A 21,562-nucleotide genomic window follows, 5' to 3' on the forward strand; every position below is an offset into this window, starting at 1 on the left:
GAAGCAGTTTCTGAAGCATTTTTTTTCAGAATTCTAATACCTGCTAACAGTGTGACTCAAAAAGGAGAATTATATTTTCTAGAATCAGGAGCGCTGGCTGAGAAACAGAATTGATGTAGTCTGTTTGATGGTTAGATAAATTGATTTCAGATTGGTAACACCACACATCATCTTATCTCTGTTTCCAAAACCACTGCAATGAAAAACAAATATATAAGTTAAAACTAGAAAAACTGAAAACACATCTGCCATCTGTCTCTGATGTAGCACCTCATTCATGAGGCTAAACTTCTACTCCAGGGAGAAGGAAGAACTGAGTTATGACTCTGCCATGTGAGTTATGTGCCCCTTATTTGTGAAGAAAATAATACTTGTTTTTGATTTTTAAATATCAGGTGGATACAATTCGTCAGCGTCATGGGGAAGCTTGCCGTATGCCAGTGCCCCACCACTTCTTCATCAGTCTAAAGAGCTTCACCTATAATACTATTGGGGAGGACACAGATGTCTTCTTTTCTTTGTATGATGTTCGAGAGAGCAAGCAGATCAGGTAGGACAATATCAACCTCTTGTTTGCTTTTCATCACATGTGGAAGAATGTGAATTCAAAGAATACAAAGCTTGGAGGAAAAATGTCTGAACTATCTCCTCTCACACTTGTCATGAGGCATTTTGATAGATGAATTCAGCAACTGGCAGTTTTGTGATGCATACATCAAAATATCAAAGTATGGTGTTTTTTGTGTGAGAAGTGTAGTTCTCAGGAAAGTGAGTGACTCAGAGCATTGACTAACAGTAGACCTAGCATGGGCAGTCATTGTACAAACTTCCAGATCAGTCCTAAAGCTTAGCCTTAAAAAAGTTTTCTAATGTAGTCCAGGTCTTGTGCAGAGTTAAAGTTGTTACTCTGTAAAAAGTGATAATGCTGATTTGTGCCATGTTATATGAGAGTTTTGAAAGGAGCCCAGCTGTTTGTTTAGGTGCTTGGCTGAGATCATCAAACTCTCTTTCCCTTGTGATCTAAGAAGGATCATAGTGGATTGGAGAGATGCTAGAATTACCATAATAATTTGTGTTCCTCACTCTGAGTTAGATATAAATACATAAATTTGGCTGCAAGCATCCATTCTTCTGGCCGGTTTGACTGTACAGTATATTACAGGCAGCCACTAGAGCAGAGGTCCCCAAATTGTGGGGCACGCCCCCTAGAGGGGTGCAGAGGAGCATTTGGGGGGTTGTGGTGGGCGGGGCCAGCCCCCATGGAGGGTGGGCCAGGAGCGCCACCCAGCCCTGCCCCAAGTTTTGCTCTGACCCCACCCCCAGCCACATCCCCCATTCCCAGCCCTGTGTCTGACCCCATCCCCAGCCTTGGTGCGGCGCCGCACCTGGATGGGGGCTCAGCTGCCACTCCGGCCCCGCCCTCAACCCCTGGCTGAGGAGGAAGCAGAGACAAACCCAGTTGCGGGCCTGGCCACGTCGCCATTCCTGGCCCAGGGATGGGAGCGGAGCTACACCCAGCCACAGGCCCACCTGTGGCTCTTCTCGCACCCCAGCCTTGGCCCCTGGCGAGGCTCCGGCCCTAGACCCACCCTCAGCTGTGGCCCCAGCCTCAGCCCCCTTGCCCCATCCATGTTCTCCCCGCCCAGCCGCAGCCCAGTCCTGGCCCTGGCTTCAGGGGAGGCCAGGGAAGCACGACCCTCAAAACTAAAGGTTTCAATATGATATGAAATAGTTCCTATTTTTTTCCTTCTCATAAGTGGTCTTCGGAAATACCAGGATGAAAATTAACAGAAAATGACCACATCAAGTGCCTTGTATCTGAGTAGTGAAGTTAGTATATGTCTTTATCAAGAGAAGTCATTGAGACACCTTATGCTGAAGAAAATGTTGCAGGCAAAGGTCTAGTACCACTGGGGATCCTTGACACTTAACTCTTATTGATGTCATCTTACTCCTGCACAACAAAAACAAGTGATGAAAACAGGTTAGAGAGAAAACTGAAGATTTCCAGACTAAAGGTTTTTTAAATTCTAGTTATAGGATAAAAGGAAGCTATCATCTACAATTCATTTGAAAAAAGCAGCACTTATAAATCATTCTTTTGAGCTTTGATTAAATTATGTCTGGGTCCTTGGACAGAGATATTTAACATTTCCCTAAAAGAATTTTGTGCCACTGTGATCACAACTGTCTTGTACATTTTGACAGATTTAAATGTGTCCCAAGCTGGGAAAAAAAACAGATTTCAGAGCTCTTTCTGCCTTTTGTTTCATTTTGAAAAAATTATTCTTCCAAAGAAGTTGTGGGGTAGAACAACTAATATTTGGGGCTCTCCAGAGTACTAAAAAAAGTAGAAATATTGGAACACCCTAAATAAATCAGTTAACTCTTACAGTTAAACAAATGTGTCTGCCACCAATTAGCTGGGCATCTTAAAGAACACTTTTAAGGAATGTAGGGAGGGAGTCTGACCTGATATTGAGTCAGCTGTTTGATTCTCTCTATCCATAGGAGTTATTAAAACATTTATTTTGGCTGGTCAGAACACTCAAAGGCATGGTCCTCCTCAAGAGAATAGAACAAAAAATAGCTGTCACCAAAAGTTTAGTGTGAGAATGGCACATCTAGATACTTCAAATAAACAAAACTATTCAGTTTCTATAACAATTAACTGAAGTGTCAGAAACTGCTGAGTTCAAGAGCAGCAGTCGGAAATGGGCAAGACAGATGTGCAGCTAGTAAATAAGCCTGTGCAAGGCCTCTAATAGCTTCAGACGGAGAGAAGTTGTCACATAAGAGACCACACTCGCTTAACCATGAGATCTTAAATTATCTGAAACTCAAAAAGGAATCCTACAAGAAGTGGAAACTAGGTCAAATTACAAAAGATCAATATAAACAGCACAAGCATGTAGGGATAAAATTAGCAAGGCCCAGGCATGAAATGAGATTAAACTAGCTAGAGACATAAAGGGTAACAAGAAGAAATTCTACAAATACATTAAAAGCAAGCGGAATACCAAGGACAAGATAGGCCTGTTACTCAATGGCGGGGGGGGACAATAACAATAACTTTTTCGTGTTTCAGTTTTCTCCAAAAAGTTTATTTGCGAATGGACTTCTAACATAGTGAAAATGGGGTAGGATCAGAGGCTAAAATAGGCAAAGAACAAGTTAAAATTACTTAGACAAGTTAGATGTCTTCAAGTAGCCAGGGTCTGATGAAGTACATCCTAGAATACTCAAGGAGCTGACTGAGGAGATATTTGAGTTACACCTCTACCTCGATATAACACTGTCCTTGGGAGCCAAAAAATCTTACTGCGTTATAGGTGAAACCGTGTTATATTGAACTTGCTTTGATCCACCAGAATGCGCAGCCCCCCCCCGCCCATGGACTCCTTTACCGCGTTATATCCAAATTTGTGTTATATCAGGTGGCGTTATATCGAGGTAGTGGTGTATTAGCGATTATCTTCAAAAAATCATGGAAAATATAGTGCCAATGTATACAAAGGGAAATAAGGACAACCTGGGGAATGACAGACCAGTCACCTTAACTTCAGTACCTGGAAAGATAATGGCACAGATAAGTAAGCAATCAATTTACAATTGCCTAGAGAATGATAAAGTAAGTAACAATGAGCATGGATTTGTCAAGAAGAGATCGTATCAAACCAAGCTAATAGCTTTCTTTGACAGGGTAACAAGCCTTGTGGATGTAGGAAAGCAGTAGATGATGTATATCTTGACTTTAGTAAGCCTTTTGATACTGTCTCTCATGACCTTCTCTTAAACAACTAGGGAAATGCAATGTAGATGGAGCTACTATAAGGTGGTTGCATAACTGGTTGGAAAACTGTTTCCAGAGAGTAGTTATCAGTGGTTCACGGTCAAGCTGGAAGGACATATCAGGTGGGGTCCCACAGGGATTGGTCCTGGTTCTGTTTCTCTTCAATATCTTAATCAGTGATTTAGCTAATGGCATAGAGAGTACACTAATAAAGTAGTGGTAGTGGTTTAGTAAGTTTATCTTATAAGATAAGATGAGACAACAGTGTAAGACTGTTGCAAAAAAAAAGTTTGCAGACGATACCAAATTGAGAGGGGTTGCAGGTGTTTTGGATGATAGGATTAAAATTCAAAATGATCTGGAAAAAATGGAGAAATGGTCTGAAGTAAATAGGATGAAATTCAGTAAAGAGGAATGCAAAGTACTCCCTTAGGAAGGAACAATCAGTTGCACACATACAAAATGGGAATGGACTGCCTAGGAAGGAGTGCTGTGGAAAGGGATCTGGGGGTCATCGTTGCTTACAAGATAAATATGAGACAACAGTGTAAGACTGTTGCAAAAAAAGCAAACATCATTCCTTGGATGTATTAGCAGGAGTGTGGTAAGCAGGACACAAGAAGTAATTCTTCTGCTCTACTCTATGCTGATAAGGCCTCAACTGCAGTATTGTGTCCAGTTCTGGGCACCACATTTCAGGAAATATGTGGAGACATTGGAGAAAGTCCAGAGGAGAGAAACAAAAATGATTAAAGGTCTAGATAACATGACCTATGAAGAAAAACTGAAAAAATTGTGTTTGTTTAATCTGGAGAAGAGAAGAGTAAAAGGGGACATGATAACAATCTTCAAGTACATAAATGGTTGTTATAAAACAGAGGGTGATAAAATGTTCTCCTTATCCACTGAGGACAGGACAAGAAGCAATGGGCTTAAATTTAGGTTGGACCTCTCGAGGTCCCTTACAGTCCTATGATCTTATCATTCTATGACCCAGTTCAGGAAAACAGTTAAGTATATGCTTAAATCCTTTTGCATTAAATGTGACTTCATCCTTAAATGCTTTGCTGAATAGGGATGAAGTTACCCACACTCTTTGTTAATGATGTGCTTAAATGCTTTGCTGAATCAGGGCCTGAATGGCAACATCTGGGGGAATGGTGCACAAAGGAAGATGGGAAATACCTGGAGAGGCTCTTTGTATAACTGGCAACCAAAAGAAGCTGAAAATAATGCTGACCATGAAGAGGAAAGTACAAGGGCTTCTGAGATACTTGAATGCATACAAAAGTGCCTCAGAAATGCAAATAGTTGTTATTGTGCTCTTGGGGTTGTATCATGCACCAGTGAGCATCTGTAGTGACAACAACATCAGTTTTAATATTGCCCTAACTTCCCAAAGGAAGAGGTGCAGGAAGACTGGGATGAGAGGTTGAACTGCACTTAACTCTTGAAGACAGGAAATTATCTTTCCTAAACCAGAAAAGAAAACAAAGATAAATGTTTCTTTTAAAGTAGATATAAAAACATCTTTTTAGCTTTTGAGCAATAAAGGTTTTCCCCCATCTCAGTATGCTTTGGAAAATAGTCAAATATTCCCCTGAGTCAATGGCTCAATAGGCTGATGTGGTTCAGGAATGTCAATGTCATAGCCAACAGTATACAAGGGGGTGATGCAGCCAACATCATGTCTGACAGCCCTAACTGGATGGATCAGATACACATTTTACAGCTGAATGAACTGCAGGTGCCTTTCAGTATGAGATTGAGCAATACTTTAATCCATGAGCGTCAAGATTCTAGTCAAGTGCTTTAACCACTTAGCCACTAGATCAGATTTTTTTGGCTAGCAGTATATGTTGAGGCCACGGATGGCCCAGGTTACTGTGCAAAGACATAAAGGGCAAAGTGGCTGTGACCCTCCCTCAGTTCCATCTTACTGCCTACAACAGTGAGAAAGAACCTTGTGGTGTACCACCTGCTGGCACTCTATCATGAGCTATTTTTGTTTAACTTCTGAAAATTTTCATAACAGCCTTCAGTCCTTTAGTTTTAACATCTTGGACAGAATAAGCCTCTGTCTGGATCAGATTTCTTCAACCAGACCACCCTTGTACAGATCCCCCTTCCATCCCATCCCCCCGTATAAGGACCTCAAGATTGCAGACTGAAAATACTTCACTTACTTCAAGTACTTCACTTGCATCCGAAGAAGTGGGTATTCACCCACGAAAGCTCATGCTGCAAAACGTCTGTTAGTCTATAAGGTGCCACAGGATTCTTTGCTGCTTTTACAGAACCAGACTAACACGGCTACCCCTCTGAGACTGAAAATCTGCAGTCTTCAAGTCTTGTTCATCCTGTGATGGACTAATTCTTCTTACAGACAGGTTGTGCGTGGGTGAATGCTATACAGTTGCTTGGTTTGCCTCTCCTGCATTCATACTAAAAAATTGAAAGATCCAAGACTGAAGCTCCATCTCTTGGAGCAGTCAATGAGATATCTGTTTGATATTTTATAAGCCTCTGAATCAGCCATAAATGAGGGACTGTTAGACCCAGCAAGAGCTCTGTGGTAGGCACTCGCCACTACAGCACTAATGGCAAAGCGTATCAAGAAAATATACCAGATTTGAGTACTTTCCGGGTTCAAGTACTTCTATTCACACTCTGACCCCAGAAGTACAAACCATGACCAAGAATCTGCAACTTGAAGGCTGGAGACTGCAGACTACAACTCCACTGAATTAAGAAAAATTGCAAGTGGCAAACCACAATCATTAGTCTCACACATAGGGAGACCTATGCACTAGGGATACCTAAAACACACAAGTTATACTGCTTCAACTATACCAGAATAGTTAAAGCAATACAGCCCCCATCCCCAATGTGGATGTAGTATAGAGGTGCTTTATAGTACTATAGCTGTTCCTGTATGGAAAGGGAAATAAGATAAACTGCTCTAAGGCACTGTGACATGGTGTACCTAGCTTTTGTGGCTCCCTACAGGAGGCCACACAGTCATACTAAACCATGTCCCAGGAAACAGCAGAGTGACAGGAAAGAGCAGCGAAGGTGGGTGCTTCAGGCCTGCCTAGAGAGGCCTCATGGAAGCAGCCAATCAGAGTCCAGTATGCTCAGATAAAAGGAGCTGCAGGGTCTTAGCAGGTCAGTTCCTGGCTGGGACCAGAGGAGTGAAGAAAGGTGCTTCTCTCTGGCTTGGAGATAGCAACAAATCTGAGGACGCTGGCCCTGAGATAGGACTGGAGATAAAATGGGCCTGGTAGGAAGAGGCCCAGGGAAACAGCAGCAACAGATTGGAGTAAGCAATCCCAACTATACATATAAAATTATGGGTTCTAAATTAGTAGTTACCACTCAAGAAAGAGATCTTCGAGTCATTGTCGATAGTTCTCTGAAAACATCCACTCAATGTGCAGCGGCAATCAAAAAAGCAAACAATGTTGGGAATCATTAAGAAAGGGATAGATAATAAGACCGAAAATATCATATTGCCTCTATATAAATCCATGGTACACCCATATCTTGAATACTGCATAGATGTGATCACCCCATCTCAAAAAAGATATATTGGAGTTGAAAAAGGTTCAGAAAAGGGCAACAAAAATTATTAGGAGTATGAGGAGAGATTAATAAGACTAGGACTTTTCAGCTTGGAAAAGAGGCTACTAAGGTGAGATATGATTGAGGTCTATAAAATCATGACTCGTGTGGAGAAAGTAAATAAGGAAGTGTTATTTACTCCTTCTCATAACACAAGAACTAGGGGTCACCAAATGAAATTAATAGTCAGCAGGTTTAAAACAAACAAAAGGAAGTATTTCTTCCCACAATGCACAGTTAGTCAACCTGTGGAACTCCTTGCCAGAGGATGTTGTGAAGGCCAAGACTATAACAGGATTAAAAAAAGAACTAGATACATTCATGGAGGATAGGTCCATCGATGTCTGTTAGCCAGGATGGGCAGGGATGGTGTCCCTAGCCTCTGTTTGCCAGAGGCTGGGGATGGGCGACAGGAAATGGATCAGTTGGTGATTACCTGTTCTGTTCATTCCCTCTGGGGCACCTGGCATTGGCTCCTGTTGGAAGACAGGATACTGGGCTAGATGGACCTTTGATCTGATCCAGTATGACCGTTCTTATGTTCTTAGAGGCTTTTTAGCAAGAAAACCAACAGTACCTTACACTTACTCAAGGACTTCAAGGTAATTCTATGCTCACTTGGATTTACACATCTCCAGTGTACTGCAAAATTTGCACCATCAGCTACAGCACCAGCAAATACAACTTATGTTGCCCTACTGTAGTCAGCCAGAATATCACTGTAAAAAGCAGCAGAGATACACTTGAGGACATCAGTCTTCCTCAGTTCCAGCAATGCACAGCACTTTGCTCACACACCATCAAATTTGACAGATTGTTTGAGAGCTACAGCAGGGTCAGTCTATGGAGCACCTCTTTCAGAAGCCTCCTCACCCCATTCCATCAGGCATGCTCAGACATTACTACCAACAAATGGGTGCTGAATATCATCACCCATGGCTATACCATCCAGTTCCTTTACCACCTCCTTCCCTATCCCCCTTCAGGGATCCTTTTTATGGGAGCCTTTTTACAAACTATATATTCTTCTTCCAAAGAAAAGATGGGGTCTTTGTCCTGTCCTAGTCCTGAGGCGACTCAACAAATACCTATACTGCCTCAAATTCAGGATGGTAGTGCTTGCCTCCTTTGTTCCATTGCTCCAGACTCAAGACTGGTTAGCAGTTCTTGACTTGTAGGACATGTACTTCAACACTGCCTGCCACCGACGTGGCACACAGGACGTTCTTCAGGTGATCAATACAGGGTTCTGCCTTTCAGACTCTCCATGGCACTGAGAGTTTTCAACAAGTGCCCAGCATTGGCAGTGGCACATCTAAGGAAACAGGAATTTCATGTCTATTTGTACATAGAAGGGTTGGCTGATCAGGAGCAAGTCCCAGGATTAAGATAAAGACAGCCCTAAATTGAGTCCACACTCTGTTCTCTCAGTTAAGATTCCTGGTGAACTTAGAAAAATTGTGTTTCACGGTATTCTAGATGATAGAGTTCATAGGACCCTATTGGACTCGTGGTTAGCATGAGCAACTCTGCTGGAAGGTAGATTCAGGTCCCTTCAGGAGCTTTTATATGACATAAGAACAAGACCATACACAATGGTTTGCATGTTCCTGAGGTTATTAGGACACGTCTGCATGTATATACATGACACCACGTGCCAGACTTTGCCTGCAGCCAATACAATACTGGGTAAGGACAGTGTACTTCCAGGCAAGTCACTGTTCTTCTTTGAATGATTGCACTAGTGTATTCCACTATGGTGTATGTGCACTCAGTGAACGACCATCAGAAACTTTTTCCTACAGTGGTTGGGTGGCTTGAGCCCCCCTTGCTGCTGTGTACCACTGTGTGCAGGTATAAAGGGGAGATCCTCCCCAGCCTCCTCCGTTCCTTCTTACCACCCATGATGGTTATTGGAACTCTGTTCTACACCAGGACAGTTCTTCTCTCAGCCTTTGTGAACATGGCATACTCATGTATTTAGTTTAGTTTAGTTCCTAGTGTTGTTAGGATAGTTAGTTTTAGTTCTGTTATTTTAAAAAAAGGTTTTTCAGACTTCTTGTTTCCCCATTTGTTTTTTTTTTCTAGTCTCAGTACCAAAGTATTCCTGGTCACCAGGTTTCAAGCCATATGCTTCTTGCTCCAGGCCTATGCTGGTGAGCAAACTGCACAGTTGCTGCCTGAAATGGTTGGGAGAGGCTCACATGAAGGACTGATGCCAGATTTGCAGGGAGTTCAAGCCTAGGATGAAGGCTAGGGAGGCTATGCTGAAATTCTTGCTAATGGATGCAGCACTCAGGCCACCATCGAGCTGTGCCAGTCTGAGTCAGTGCTGAGTGCTGTAGCTTCAAAGAGAAGCACATCTCCAGAATTAGTGGAATCCCAGTACCATGCTTCCTTGTCCATACTGAGGAAGAAATACAAAGCTTCTAGAGAGGAAATCAGAGGAAGGTCTCCACCCTCTTAAGTCTGGTAAGAGGGTTGAGAAGGAATTGAGTAGAGAGCATCTGAAACCTAAGCACTCCTCCTCCAAATCCGTGCCTAAGTTGGCACAGTCGACTCCATGCCACAAGGGGCACCATCAGGCCCAATGCTGGGAGAGGCACTATCAACTTCTTCTGCACTGTAACAAGAGACCATCTTGATGCCAACTACTGCAGTGGCATTTTTGGCAGCAAGAAACCTGCTTTGCATTTTGGTACTGGTGTCTCCATCCTTACAAGAGTCCAGTCCCCTGGCACTGTGGCCAGTGATTCAACCTCCAGTACTGCTGTTGCTTGCTTCCCAGATAGGCAACCTCTTGGTCCCCCCTAAGAGGAAGCTTGCTATGATGGCATTGCTCTGCTCATTGCCTGGCTCCCAGCATCAATCCCTGGCACTGATGGGATCAGCTCTGACATTGTCAGAGGAAAGGGAATCTTTGAGTCATAGAATCATAGAATATCAGGGTTGCAAGGGACCTCAGAAGATCATCTAGTCCAACCCCCTGCTCAAAGCAGGACCAATCAACCATGAAGCAAGACCCACAGATCTGTGCACAGATCCTTTCTTCCTATTTACCACAGCAACCCTTCAGTGGGACCCATGGGAATGCCCTGCCCCATATCAGTGGTTCTTTTGGAACCCTTGGAGATTTCCCCCAACTTCCTGATCTTCCCCACACTGTGTATATTAAGTGTCCTCATCTAGAAGGGCTGAGTCTACACACTGAGCAGTTCTGTCCCCCGAGTCGAGTACCAGGCGCGGTACCGAGCATCCCGGAGGAGGTTCCAGAGCCACAGCAACAACCAGTAGAGGAGATTCTATCTTCTCCAGTCTTGGCTTCCTCTTCATCTTCACCAGACAAAGCCACTTTGTCCAGCATGATTTCACCTCCTCCTGATTTTAAAGTTCATCAGGAGTTGCTGAAGACTGTGTTCCTTCTAAGGTGCATGCCTGCATGGCCACGCAAGAGGGCATCAAAGGCCGCGCACCTAATTAGTGGAGCCATGCAGGCGTGCAGCCATACGTGTGCCAGGACCCTGGAGAGGACATGTAAGAAGGTGAGGTGGGGGGAATAAGGGGTGGGTGGAGGCAGTGGGGTAAGATGGGGGTGGGGAGCTTGGGGCGTGTAGGGCTGAGATGGCCAGGGAGAGACACCTCTCCCCCAACCCCAGGGCTATGGCAGGGAGAGAGGAAGAGGACTCCCCCAGCTCTGGGGCCGAGGCAGGGAGAGACGCCTGTCTCTCCCAGCCAGGGCTATGATGGGGAGAGAGGGCCCAAGGGAATCCTCTCTCCCCACTGCAGCCCTGGGGTTGGGGGTGCCCCTTCAAATCCACAAACCTATCTCTCCCAGGGGGTAGGGTTTGTGAGACTCCAATAGAGGTCACTGTGGGTGACAGAATCATCTCTCTGTGTGACCACAGCTCCCACTAGCATCATTTTGCCACCACAGCAGTCTTCAGTGTGATGCCTTTTCTCTCTTGGGCTGCCTCAGCTTCGTTATGGTTATAACTTTTTAAAAATATATATCTCCGTTTTTTGTTTCTACTGGTGGCACACATCTGCACATTAACTCAATATTTGTGCTGCATGGAACAAAATTCATTCTGCACATGGATGGAAAAAATTAGAGGGAACATTGGCTGAAGAGAGTGGCTGCAGGCTTAGGTGTATAGGACAAAGAGGTCAGGGAGATTTCGTATCATCTGGTTGACATTTTATCATTGGTCGGTCCTTCTAAGGTAGCTCTGCCAATTAACAAGGCAATCTTAGAGCCTATAAAAGCTCTATGGCAAACTCCATCTTTGCTTTCTCCCACCTCAAAAAGAGCAGAAAGAAAATATTATGTATGCTCTCCAAGCTTTGAGTACTTCTACACTCATCCACCACTGGACTCATTAGCTGTGACAGCTGCTAGTGAGAGAGTATATCCAGGGCACCAAGCTGTGATCCCCAAATAAAAGAACACTAAAAGGCTGGACTTATTTGGAAGAAAGATTTGTTCAATGCAGGGTTTACAGCTCCATATTGCTAACCAACAGGCTCTGCTGGGGCACTACAACTTTAATTTATGGGGCTGTGTAGAAATGCGGATTCACCCCTGCGGCACCTCCTGCTGGTGACTTCCAGGAATTAGCTCGTTCCAGCTCCGGAGCGCCCTCAGCAGGCCGGTGATCCGCCTGTCCTCTGGCCCCAGTGCCCCTTTAACTGGGGTGCTGCCCCCTGGCAGTACCCCACCGATCTGGGTCTCCCCTCCCTGGGGAACCCCCACCCAACCCACTATCCCCACCTCACCTCAGTCTTGGCTACTGCCAGTCATCACTTAGCCCCCGTTTCCTGGGGCAGACTGCAGTGTATCAGCCACTCATCGCAGGCAAAGGGATTTGGACCAGCTGCCTCTGGCTACCCGTGGCTACCCCTCTGTAGCCCCAGTACCTGCCTGGCCTTACACTAGGCTGCAGCCTGGGGGTTTTACCAGGCGGAGCCCTACAGCTCCCTTGCCCTGTTCCCCAGCCCTGCTTCCCTCAGATACTCTCTCAGCTTCCAGCAGCCAGGCCCTTCTCTCTCTGAACGCAGAGAGAGACTGAGACTGCTTCAGCCCAACAGTCCCTTTATAGGGACAGCTGAGTCTGTTTGGGGCGTGGCCACATCTGCGGCTGTTTCCCCACTCAGCCTGGGCTGTTCTCCCAGCCTGCTAGCCCTCTCCCAGGGCTGGTTCCAACCCTGTCAGGACTGGAGCGGGTCACCACTCCGCTACAGGCTCCATGGAAATGTTCAGAAAGCTGCTACTGGAGAATGCTAGACAGTTCTTTTTCCTAGTCAATGAGGATAGACTAATTGTAAGAACATCATTGTAGGTGGTGCTACCAGGAGTTCAGTTCAATCCTTCTCCCAGCACTATTTCCTGGGATGTGTATGGACAATCACTTGAAGAAAGAATGGTTACTTATCCTACAGTAACTGTGGATCTTAGAGGTGTGTTGTCCACTTGTATTCCATGACTTGCCCTCCTTCCCTGCTACTGCAGAGTTCTTGCCAAATAGGGTTCAGTATTAGGGAAAGAATTGGAAAGCCATTGTGGTTACCCTGCCCTTGATGTCCTTGGCTGTGGAGCATGGGAAGGCATGCAGGGCACAGATGTAGCCCCGATGAACACTGCTGCTCAGAAAGATTCCGGTCTCATGAGCACGGCGCACATGCACACCAGAAGTGGAATATATTTGGACAACACATCTCAAATCACAATTACTGTAGGGTAAGTAACCATCTTTCCTACCATCACCTTGCACCCTCCTTCCACCCTCCCCCTTAAAAACAGGGATTCTGGGGCTCTGTGGGGGTCTTGATATTTTTTATTATATCATATTTGGATTGAAATGGGAATGATCTGAGTTTTTTATTGTTAGCATATTTGGACACCTAGCAACAGGCATAATAGGGAAAGACACCTACAGAGGCATTTACTTCCATAATGACAGATAAGTGACTGTGTACAAGCAAAGAAGCTGTCATTATGTGCTCAGCAACCTCCTACATACAAACAGTGGTGAATTTCTGCATTTCTGCCAGGTAATTGATACTAATACAGAATGAGGGTACGTCTACACTACGGGATTATTCCGATTTTACATAAACCGGTTTAGCAAAACAGATTGTATAAAATCGAGTGCGCGCGGCCACACTAAACACATTAAATCGGTGGTGTGCGTCCACGGTCCGAGGCTAGCGTCGACTTCTGGAGCGTTGCACTGTGGGTAGCTATTCCGTAGCTATCCCATAGTTGCCGCAGCCTCCCCCGCCCCTTGAAATTTCCGGGTTGAGATCCCAGTGCCTGATGGGGCAAAAATCATTGTCGCGGGTGGTTCTGGGTAAATGTCGTCAGTCACTCCTTCCTCTGGGAAAGCAACGGCAGACAAGCATTTCGCGGCTTTTTTCCCTGGATTGCCCTGGCAGATGCCATAGCATGGCAATCATGGAGCCTGTTTTGCCTTTTGTGACTGTCACCGTATGTGTACTAGATGCTGCTGACAGAGGCGATTCAGCAGCACTACACAGCAGCATGCTTTTGCTTTTGCATGACAGCAGAGATGGTTACCAGCCATACTGTACCATCTACCATACCATAAATTGGTAATAAGATGATCATGGTTTCCAGTCCTTTTGCACTGCACCATTTGCTGCTGTCATAAGTGCCCCTGGCTGAGATCAGCCAGGGGCGCAAAAGCCAAAATTGGGAATGACTCCCTGAGTCAATCCCTCCTTTTTGGTATCTAAAAATAGAATCAGTCCTGCCTAGAATATGGGCAAGTGTACTAGAGAACCACTGTATCAGAGAACCAGAGAGCACAGCTGCTCTGTGTCAGATCCAGCAGAAATTATGAGCTGTATGCTATTCACAGGGGGTGCTCCTGCAACAACCCCACCTGTTGATTCCGTTCTTCCCCCAGCCTTCCTGGGCTACCGTAGCAGTGTCCCCGCACTTGTGTGATGAAGTAATAAAGAATGCAGGAATAAGACACAGTGACTTGTTAGTGAGAAATGAGTGGAAGGCAGCCTCCAGCTGCTATGATAGTCCAGACAGGACATTAAGCAGTGTGGAGGAGAGGAGCCCAGCATCCCGCTGCTAGTCCAGGGACAATTGAATCTTTTCTTTACACATGAAGGGCGGGGGCTGATGGAGCTCAGCCCCCTGTTGCTATGATGAAGACGGTTACCAGCCTTACTGCACCATCTACCAGGAAAAATCAGGAGCTTTTTACACAGGCGCCCATGATTGACCTCACTGAATGCTAGTCGGCATGGTTACCAGTCCTTTTGCACTGCCCCATGTGCCAATAGGCTGATGATGACGATGGATATCAGCCATATTGCACCATCAGCCACCCATGGCGGGGGGGGAGCAAGGATGTTGGTGTTGACTGCTGCAGCATCGCGTCTATCTGCAGCATTCAGTAAAGATAGGGTGACATGTAAAAGAGTCAAGAGAGGATTGTTTTCCCTTTCACTTCTGGGGGTGGGTGGGGGGGTGCGTAAATTGCCGAGCTATGCCCTGAACCACCGCGGACACTGTGTTTGACCCTAGAAGCATTTGGAGCTCAGCCAAGAATGCAAATGCTTTGCGGAGACTGCAGGCACTGTGGGATTGCTTGAGTCCTCCAGTCCCCGCTCCAGTCCCCCCTCCATGAGCGTCCATTTGATTCTTTGGCTTTCCGTTACGCTTGTCACGCAGCAGTGCGCTGAGTCCCTGCTATGGCGTCTGTGTGGAGATTTTTTAAAAATTATTTTGAATTTCGTCTTCTGTAACGGAGCGCTGATAGAACAGATTTGCCTGCCCTTACTGCGATCACATCCGCATGGTCCATGCTAGAGCTCTTTTTTTATTTTTATTTCGGACTGCATCGCCACCCGTGCTGATCGGAGCTCCACGCTGGGCAAACAGGAAATATTCAAAAGTTCGCGGGGATTTTCCTGTCTACCTGGCCACTGCATCCGAGTTCAGATTGCTGTCCAGAGCAGTCAGTGGTGCACTGTGGGATACCACCAGGAGGCCAATACCGTCGATCTGCGGCCACACTAACCCTAATCCGATATGGTAATTCCGATACTAGCGCTACTCCTCTCGTTAGGGAGGAGTACAGAAACCGGTTTAAAGAGCCCTTTATATCGATATAAAGGGCCTCTTAGGGCTGGTCCACACTAGCTCTTTAAATTGAATTTAGCAGCGTTAAATCGAATTAAGCGTGCACCCGTCCACACCAGGAAGCCATTTAATTCGACATAGAGGGCTCCTTAGTTCGACTTCGGTACTCCACCTCGACAAGGGGAGTAGCGCTAAATTCGACATGGCTATGTCGAATTAGGCTAGGTGTGGATGCTAATCAATCGTAGTAGCTCCGGGAGCTATCCCACAGTGCAACACTCTGTTGACGCTCTGGACGCCAGTCGGAGCTTGGATGCTCTGACCAGCCACACAGAAAATGCCCCGGGAAAATTTGAATTCCTTTTCCTGTCTGGACAGTTTGAATCCCATTTCCTGGTTGCTCATCGGGGCGAGCTCAGCAGCACCGGCAACGATGCAGAGCTCTCCAGCAGAGGAGTCCAGGCAATCTCAGACTAGAAAGAGGTCCCCAGCATGGACTGACCGGGAAGTCTCAGATCTGATTGCTGTGTGGGGTGATGTGTCTGTGCTTTCGGAGCTGTGCTCCAGCAAACGGAATGCAAAGACCTTTGAGAAGGTCTCCAAAGCCATGAGAGACAGAGGATACAGCCGGGATACAACGCAGTGCCGCGTGAAAGTCAAGGAGCTGAGACAAGGCTACCAGAAACTCAGAGCGGCAAACGGACGCTCCGGAGCCCAGCCCCAGACATGCCGCTTCTACGAGGCACTGCATGCCATTCTCGGTGGGTCTGCCACCACTGCCCCACCAGTGTGCGTGGACTCTGAGGATGGGATAGTGTCGACGGACTGTTCCTCGGAGATGTTCGCGGACGGGAAGATGAGGAGGACGAGGCAGTCGACGGCGCTTTCCCCGACAGCCAGGATCTCTTCCTCACCCTCACTGAGATCCCCTACCAACCCTCCCCAGCCGTTACCACGGACCCTGAATCGGGAGAAGGATCAGTCCGTAAGTGCTTTAAACAAGTTAACATTTATTTATTAAAAGCAGCTAAGACCAACGAGTTAACATTTTTTTAGTAACTAAACAGGGAGAGACATTAGGAGAACAGAAGGTTTACATACAGGGGGATGGAACTTTTATCTTCATAAGAGATCTCCAGGAAACTCTCCTGGAGGTAATCTGAAAGTCTATGCAGGAGGTTCCTTGGCAGAGCTAGCTTATCGTGTGCCCCGAGGTAGCACACTTTGCCTTGCCATGCTATAAGCTGGAACTCCGGGACCATTGCCCTCACGAGCATGGCAGAGTAGGCCCCTGGGTTGTGGTGGCTTTCTTCCAGCATGCGCGCTCTCTCTGCCCGTGAGACTCTCCTCAGGGTGATCTCTCTCGCACACTCCTGCATGAAATTAGAGTAATTGTGGTACTATTAGTAATGGGAGCGCTTAACTGTTCCTTTGCATAACAAGAAGCCTCACTTAACAGCCATGTGCTGCAGTCTACAGAGTGGCAGCATACAGGGATCTTTCCCAGTGAACAGCCGCGAGGGGGTGCAACAGGGGCCGAGTTTATGCTTTCAGGATTGCTTGCATCAAGAGGACAGAGCTGTACATTCACTTCTATGAATCCAAAAGTGTTTGGCTTACCATGCCTTGCTGCTACACGAATTCTTCTTTCCTGCAAAGGTTCTCTGATCTGCAGCCCAATACCCCAGGCAATGAAAGCGCATTCAGAGAACTCGAACTTTCCCTTAGTGAGTGCGCATGAGACAGGTGCTGTGCATACTCTTGTTCACAGACACCGAGTAGACTATGTTTCTTTGTTTAAAAAATGTATCATTGTAAGAAATTCACTACCTTTTTGACATCACACAGGTGCAACTGTATCACGACCTGATCCACCATGCCCCTCACAGATGATGGCGCAAACTAGAAGGCGTAAGAAAAAGACAAGGGACGAGATGTTTGCTGAACTTATGGGCTGCTCCAGAGCCGAGGCGGACCAGCAGAGCCAGTGGAGGGAGAACCTCACTCAGCAGCACCGCTCACTCTGCGAACGGGAGGACAGGTGGCGTCAGGAGGACCAGCAGGCGACTCAAACGCTGCTTGGACTAATGAGGGAGCAAACGGACACGCTCAGGCGCCTTGTCGATGTTCTGCAGGACCGCAGGCAGGAAGACAGAGCCCCCCTGCACTGTATCTGCAACCGCCCACCCCCGCCTCAAACTCCAATCCCCCCCTCATCAAAAATAACAAGAAGGAGGGTCACCAGGGGCCGTGAAAACTGTCACTGCACCACAGGACAGTGTTAAATTACCCAAAAGCTATCAGTCACTACATTTTGAAAAGTCCTTCCCTTACTGTGTTGTTGATTATTAAAAGTAGTTTTCTGTTACTTACTTTTTCCGTCATGGTTTTTTACACAACGCTGTGTTAGATGTCTTGGGTGGGTCGTTGGGTGGTTGAGGGGGTAGTGTAATGCATAGGACAGTCACCTTTAGCAGGGTACAGAGACGGGGGCTGGATCAGCAGCATGTCACACACACAGTGCAGTCAGTAGGCGGTTAGCTGGTATGGGAGGTGGTTTGCAGGTTTTCTGTCGTTGGGGGTGGTACATGCATTTGTAGCGGGGGAGGGGGGTTACAGATGTCATGCAACGGTCCCTGTAATGGACCGCAGAGCCAAGCAGCAGAGGAATCTGTATCCGTCCTCCCCCGCAACAAGGCCACATAGCCCCCGCACACAGAGTCCAAAAAAGGAGGGATGGCAGGATCCGTTGAAACAACCAGTCCGGCACTGCTGACCGGTCTGGGAGCGGGAGCATGTCAAACCTCGACTTTAGAGGCGGTCTTTACATGACCACACACCCTACCCAGCACAGTGTGCGTCCCAGTTTCAACCCTTTAACGCAAAGTCATCAATAAAGACACCGTTGTAAAGCTACAGTGGAGCACGTACTTTAATTTTTAAATGTGTGTTAGAAGTTGGGGAAGCAGGGTGGACGGGGTATGTAACTGCAGAGGCTAGTCAACAGTAACTTGGTAAAGAAACAGGGGCAGGTTCAGCTTCTCTGTGAAGAAACTGAACAGTCACAGTTCACGCTGCTCGCTGCTCGCTGGTACTTGAAGACTTCCTTGTCGCTGTGCAAGGTGCCTGCATAGGGCGTGACGAGCCAGGGCATTAGCGGGTAGGCTGGGTCCCCTAAGATCAGTATGGGCATCTGCACATCCCAAGCGTTATTTTGTGGTCCGGGAAGAAACTACCTTCCTGCAGGCGTCTAAGCAGACCAGAGTTCCTGAAAACACGCGTGTCATGAACTTTGCCTGGCCACCTGACGTTGATGTTGGTAAAACGTCCCCCATGGTCCACCACTGCTCGCAGCACCATTGAAAATTAGCCAAATTTCTCAGCAGCTGACTGCGGAAGAGGTGGACGATAAGTTGCGAGGAGCTGACAGCGGCCACAACTGCAGCGGGATCCGTGCTCGCAGTGCTGCGGTGCCCGCGCTGTCACTGAGAAGAAAAGTGCACGAACAGATTGCCAGCTGGCGCTTTCAGGGAGGGATGCTGGGCGTGATTGACGGTTCAATGATGACAGTTACCCAAAACCACCCTCCACACAATTTCCCCCCCCCCAGCATGCATTGGTGGGAAATCCCAGCATTCCAATGGGCGGCGGGGAGTGCGGGAACTGTGGGATAGCTTCCCACAGTGCACCGCTTCCAAAGTCGACGCTTCGCCCGTTACTGTGGACTCACACAGTCGAATTAGTGTATTTATTGTGGATACACAACTTCGACTTCATTAGGTCGATTCCAGAAATTCGAATTAAGATGAATCGAAATAGTCTTGTAGTGTAGACGTACCCTTAGTGTGGACGGGTGTGGCGTTAAATCGGTTTTATGCTCCTTAAACTGGTTTAAACGCGTAGTGGAGACTAGGTCTGAGAGAAACTGATGGCCAGGATCTCTGTTGATCCCTCTGTTCTTTTCCATGGTGTTATAACATCCATTACTTTCCCTATAAACACATAATATTAAAAAGTGTAAATGCTTGAGGTGCATACGTGGTTTTAGATTGGTGGGAATATGTCACAGAGTGACACTGGCCATTTAAGATGGAAGAGGCCAGTGCTCCTGTGACTGGTCAACTGACCCCTGGTTGGGCTTAAGAGGGCACCTGGGCCATAGGGGTGCTTGATAACAGACACAGAGAGTCAGGAAGTGGCAGGTGAGAGCTGCCAGAAACAGAGAAGTGCCATGGAAAGCTTGGGAGAAAACTGCAGAGGACTCTAGAGGGAAAGAGCTGAGTTCTGATAAGAGCTAGAAGAGAACTATTGGTTGGAACTGACCAAAACTGGGGAACCCTCATGAGCAAAAGGCTTGGGCAAAGAACCCTAGGAAAACAGGAAGATCCAGCTCGATCAAGGGAAGCTGAGCCCAGAAGCAAAAGGATTGTTATTGGAGGGTGCATCACCAGGTTCATGCAGAAGACTCACAGTCAGGGAGGCCTGGGAAGTGAAACACTGCAGGAGGGGAAGCCCTCTGCAAAGCTCTGCAGGAGGAGTCAGGAACAAGAGGTTGGTCCTGAAAGGACATTCCCTGAGCAAGGCTAGGACTCCCAGACAGGGGGGCTGGGGAGTGGAACACTGCAGAGAGCTGTCTCATGGGAGACCTGTTTGGGGGGCTGTGGTAGAAGAGTCTAGTCACTCAGGTGGAGGCCTTGGAGAGTGGTGGCCTGGAACAGGAACAAAAGGAACTGGGAGCTGGTGAACTCTTGAGTGGGTAACCTGGAAGTTATGTCCTTGGAGATGGGAATGGAAAAGCTCTGTACCATTTATGTGTTTTATTGTGGTAACTGGAGAATGGTTTTACCATAAGGATTTTGGGGAACTACTGTGTTGATGTATATGAATACATTATGCCCATAGGTAGGACTTTGTATTGGACACTGAGAGAGATTGCATTCCTCTTACGGGTATGGCAGGTATCCATGTTGTGCTGTGGCCTGCTGCAGGAGGGTGCTCAAGATTTCAATCGTTTCCATCCTACCATCAACCTCAGCCTGGACCAGTCCACACAAGAGGTCCACTTCCTAGACACTACAGTGCTAATAAGTGATGGTCACATAAAAACAACCCTATACCGGAAACCTACTGACTGCTATACTTACCTACACACCTCCAGCTTTCATCCAGACCACATCACATGATCCATTGTCTACAGCCAAGCTCTAAGATACAACCGCATTCTCTCAGACAGATCTCTCAGACAGAGACAAACACCTACAGAATCTCTATCAAGCGTTCTTGAGGCCTGGTCTGCACTACGCGTTTATACCGAATTTAGCAGCGTTAAACCGAATTAACCCTGCACCCGTCCACACAACGAAGCCCTTTATTTCGATATAAAGGGCTGTTAATACCGATATCTGTACTCCTCCCAGACGAGGGGAGTAGCGCTGAAATCGGTATTGCCATGTCGGATTAGGGTTAGTGTGGCCGCAATTCGACGGTATTGGCCTCCGAGCGCTATCCCACAGTGCACCATTGTGACCGCTCTGGACAGCAATCTGAACTCAGATGCACTGGCCAGGTAGACAGGAAAAGCCCCGCGAACTTTTGAATTTCATTTCCTGTTTGCCCAGCGTGGAGCGCTGATCAGCATGGACTGTACGGGAGATACTGGATCTGATCGCTTTATGGGGAGACAAATCTGTTCTATCAGAGCTCCGTTCCAGAAGACGAAATGCCAAAGCATTTGAAAAAATCTCCAGGCTATGATAGACAGAGGCCACAGCAGGGACTCAACACAGTGCTGCGTGACAAGCGTGACGGAAAGCCAAAGAATCAAATGGACGCTCATGGAGAGAGTGGGGGGTACTGAGGACTTCAGCTATCCCACAGTCCCTGCAGTCTCCAAAAAGCATTTGCATTCTTGGCTGAGCTCCCAATGCTTGACGGGTCAAAAACATTGTCCCGGGTGGTTCAGGGTATATGTTGTCAATTTACCCCCCTCCCTCTCCCCCGTGAAAGAAAAAGGGGAAAAAATC

The 21,562-nt window shown here is 46.9% G+C and overlaps 1 protein-coding gene across 1 annotated transcript in view; it reads left to right on the forward strand.

The window, feature by feature from the left end:
* The window catches only part of DOCK3 (dedicator of cytokinesis 3), a 641,328-nt gene that overhangs the window by 322,926 nt on the left and 296,840 nt on the right, over positions 1–21,562 (forward strand). Inside the window, exon 9 of the mRNA XM_045024316.1 lies at positions 396–550. Coding sequence (XP_044880251.1) covers positions 396–550 — 155 coding nt within the window. The remainder of the gene's footprint in view (positions 1–395; positions 551–21,562) is intronic.

This window comes from Mauremys mutica, chromosome 7, assembly GCF_020497125.1.
Source record: "Mauremys mutica isolate MM-2020 ecotype Southern chromosome 7, ASM2049712v1, whole genome shotgun sequence".
NCBI lineage: Eukaryota > Metazoa > Chordata > Testudines > Geoemydidae > Mauremys > Mauremys mutica.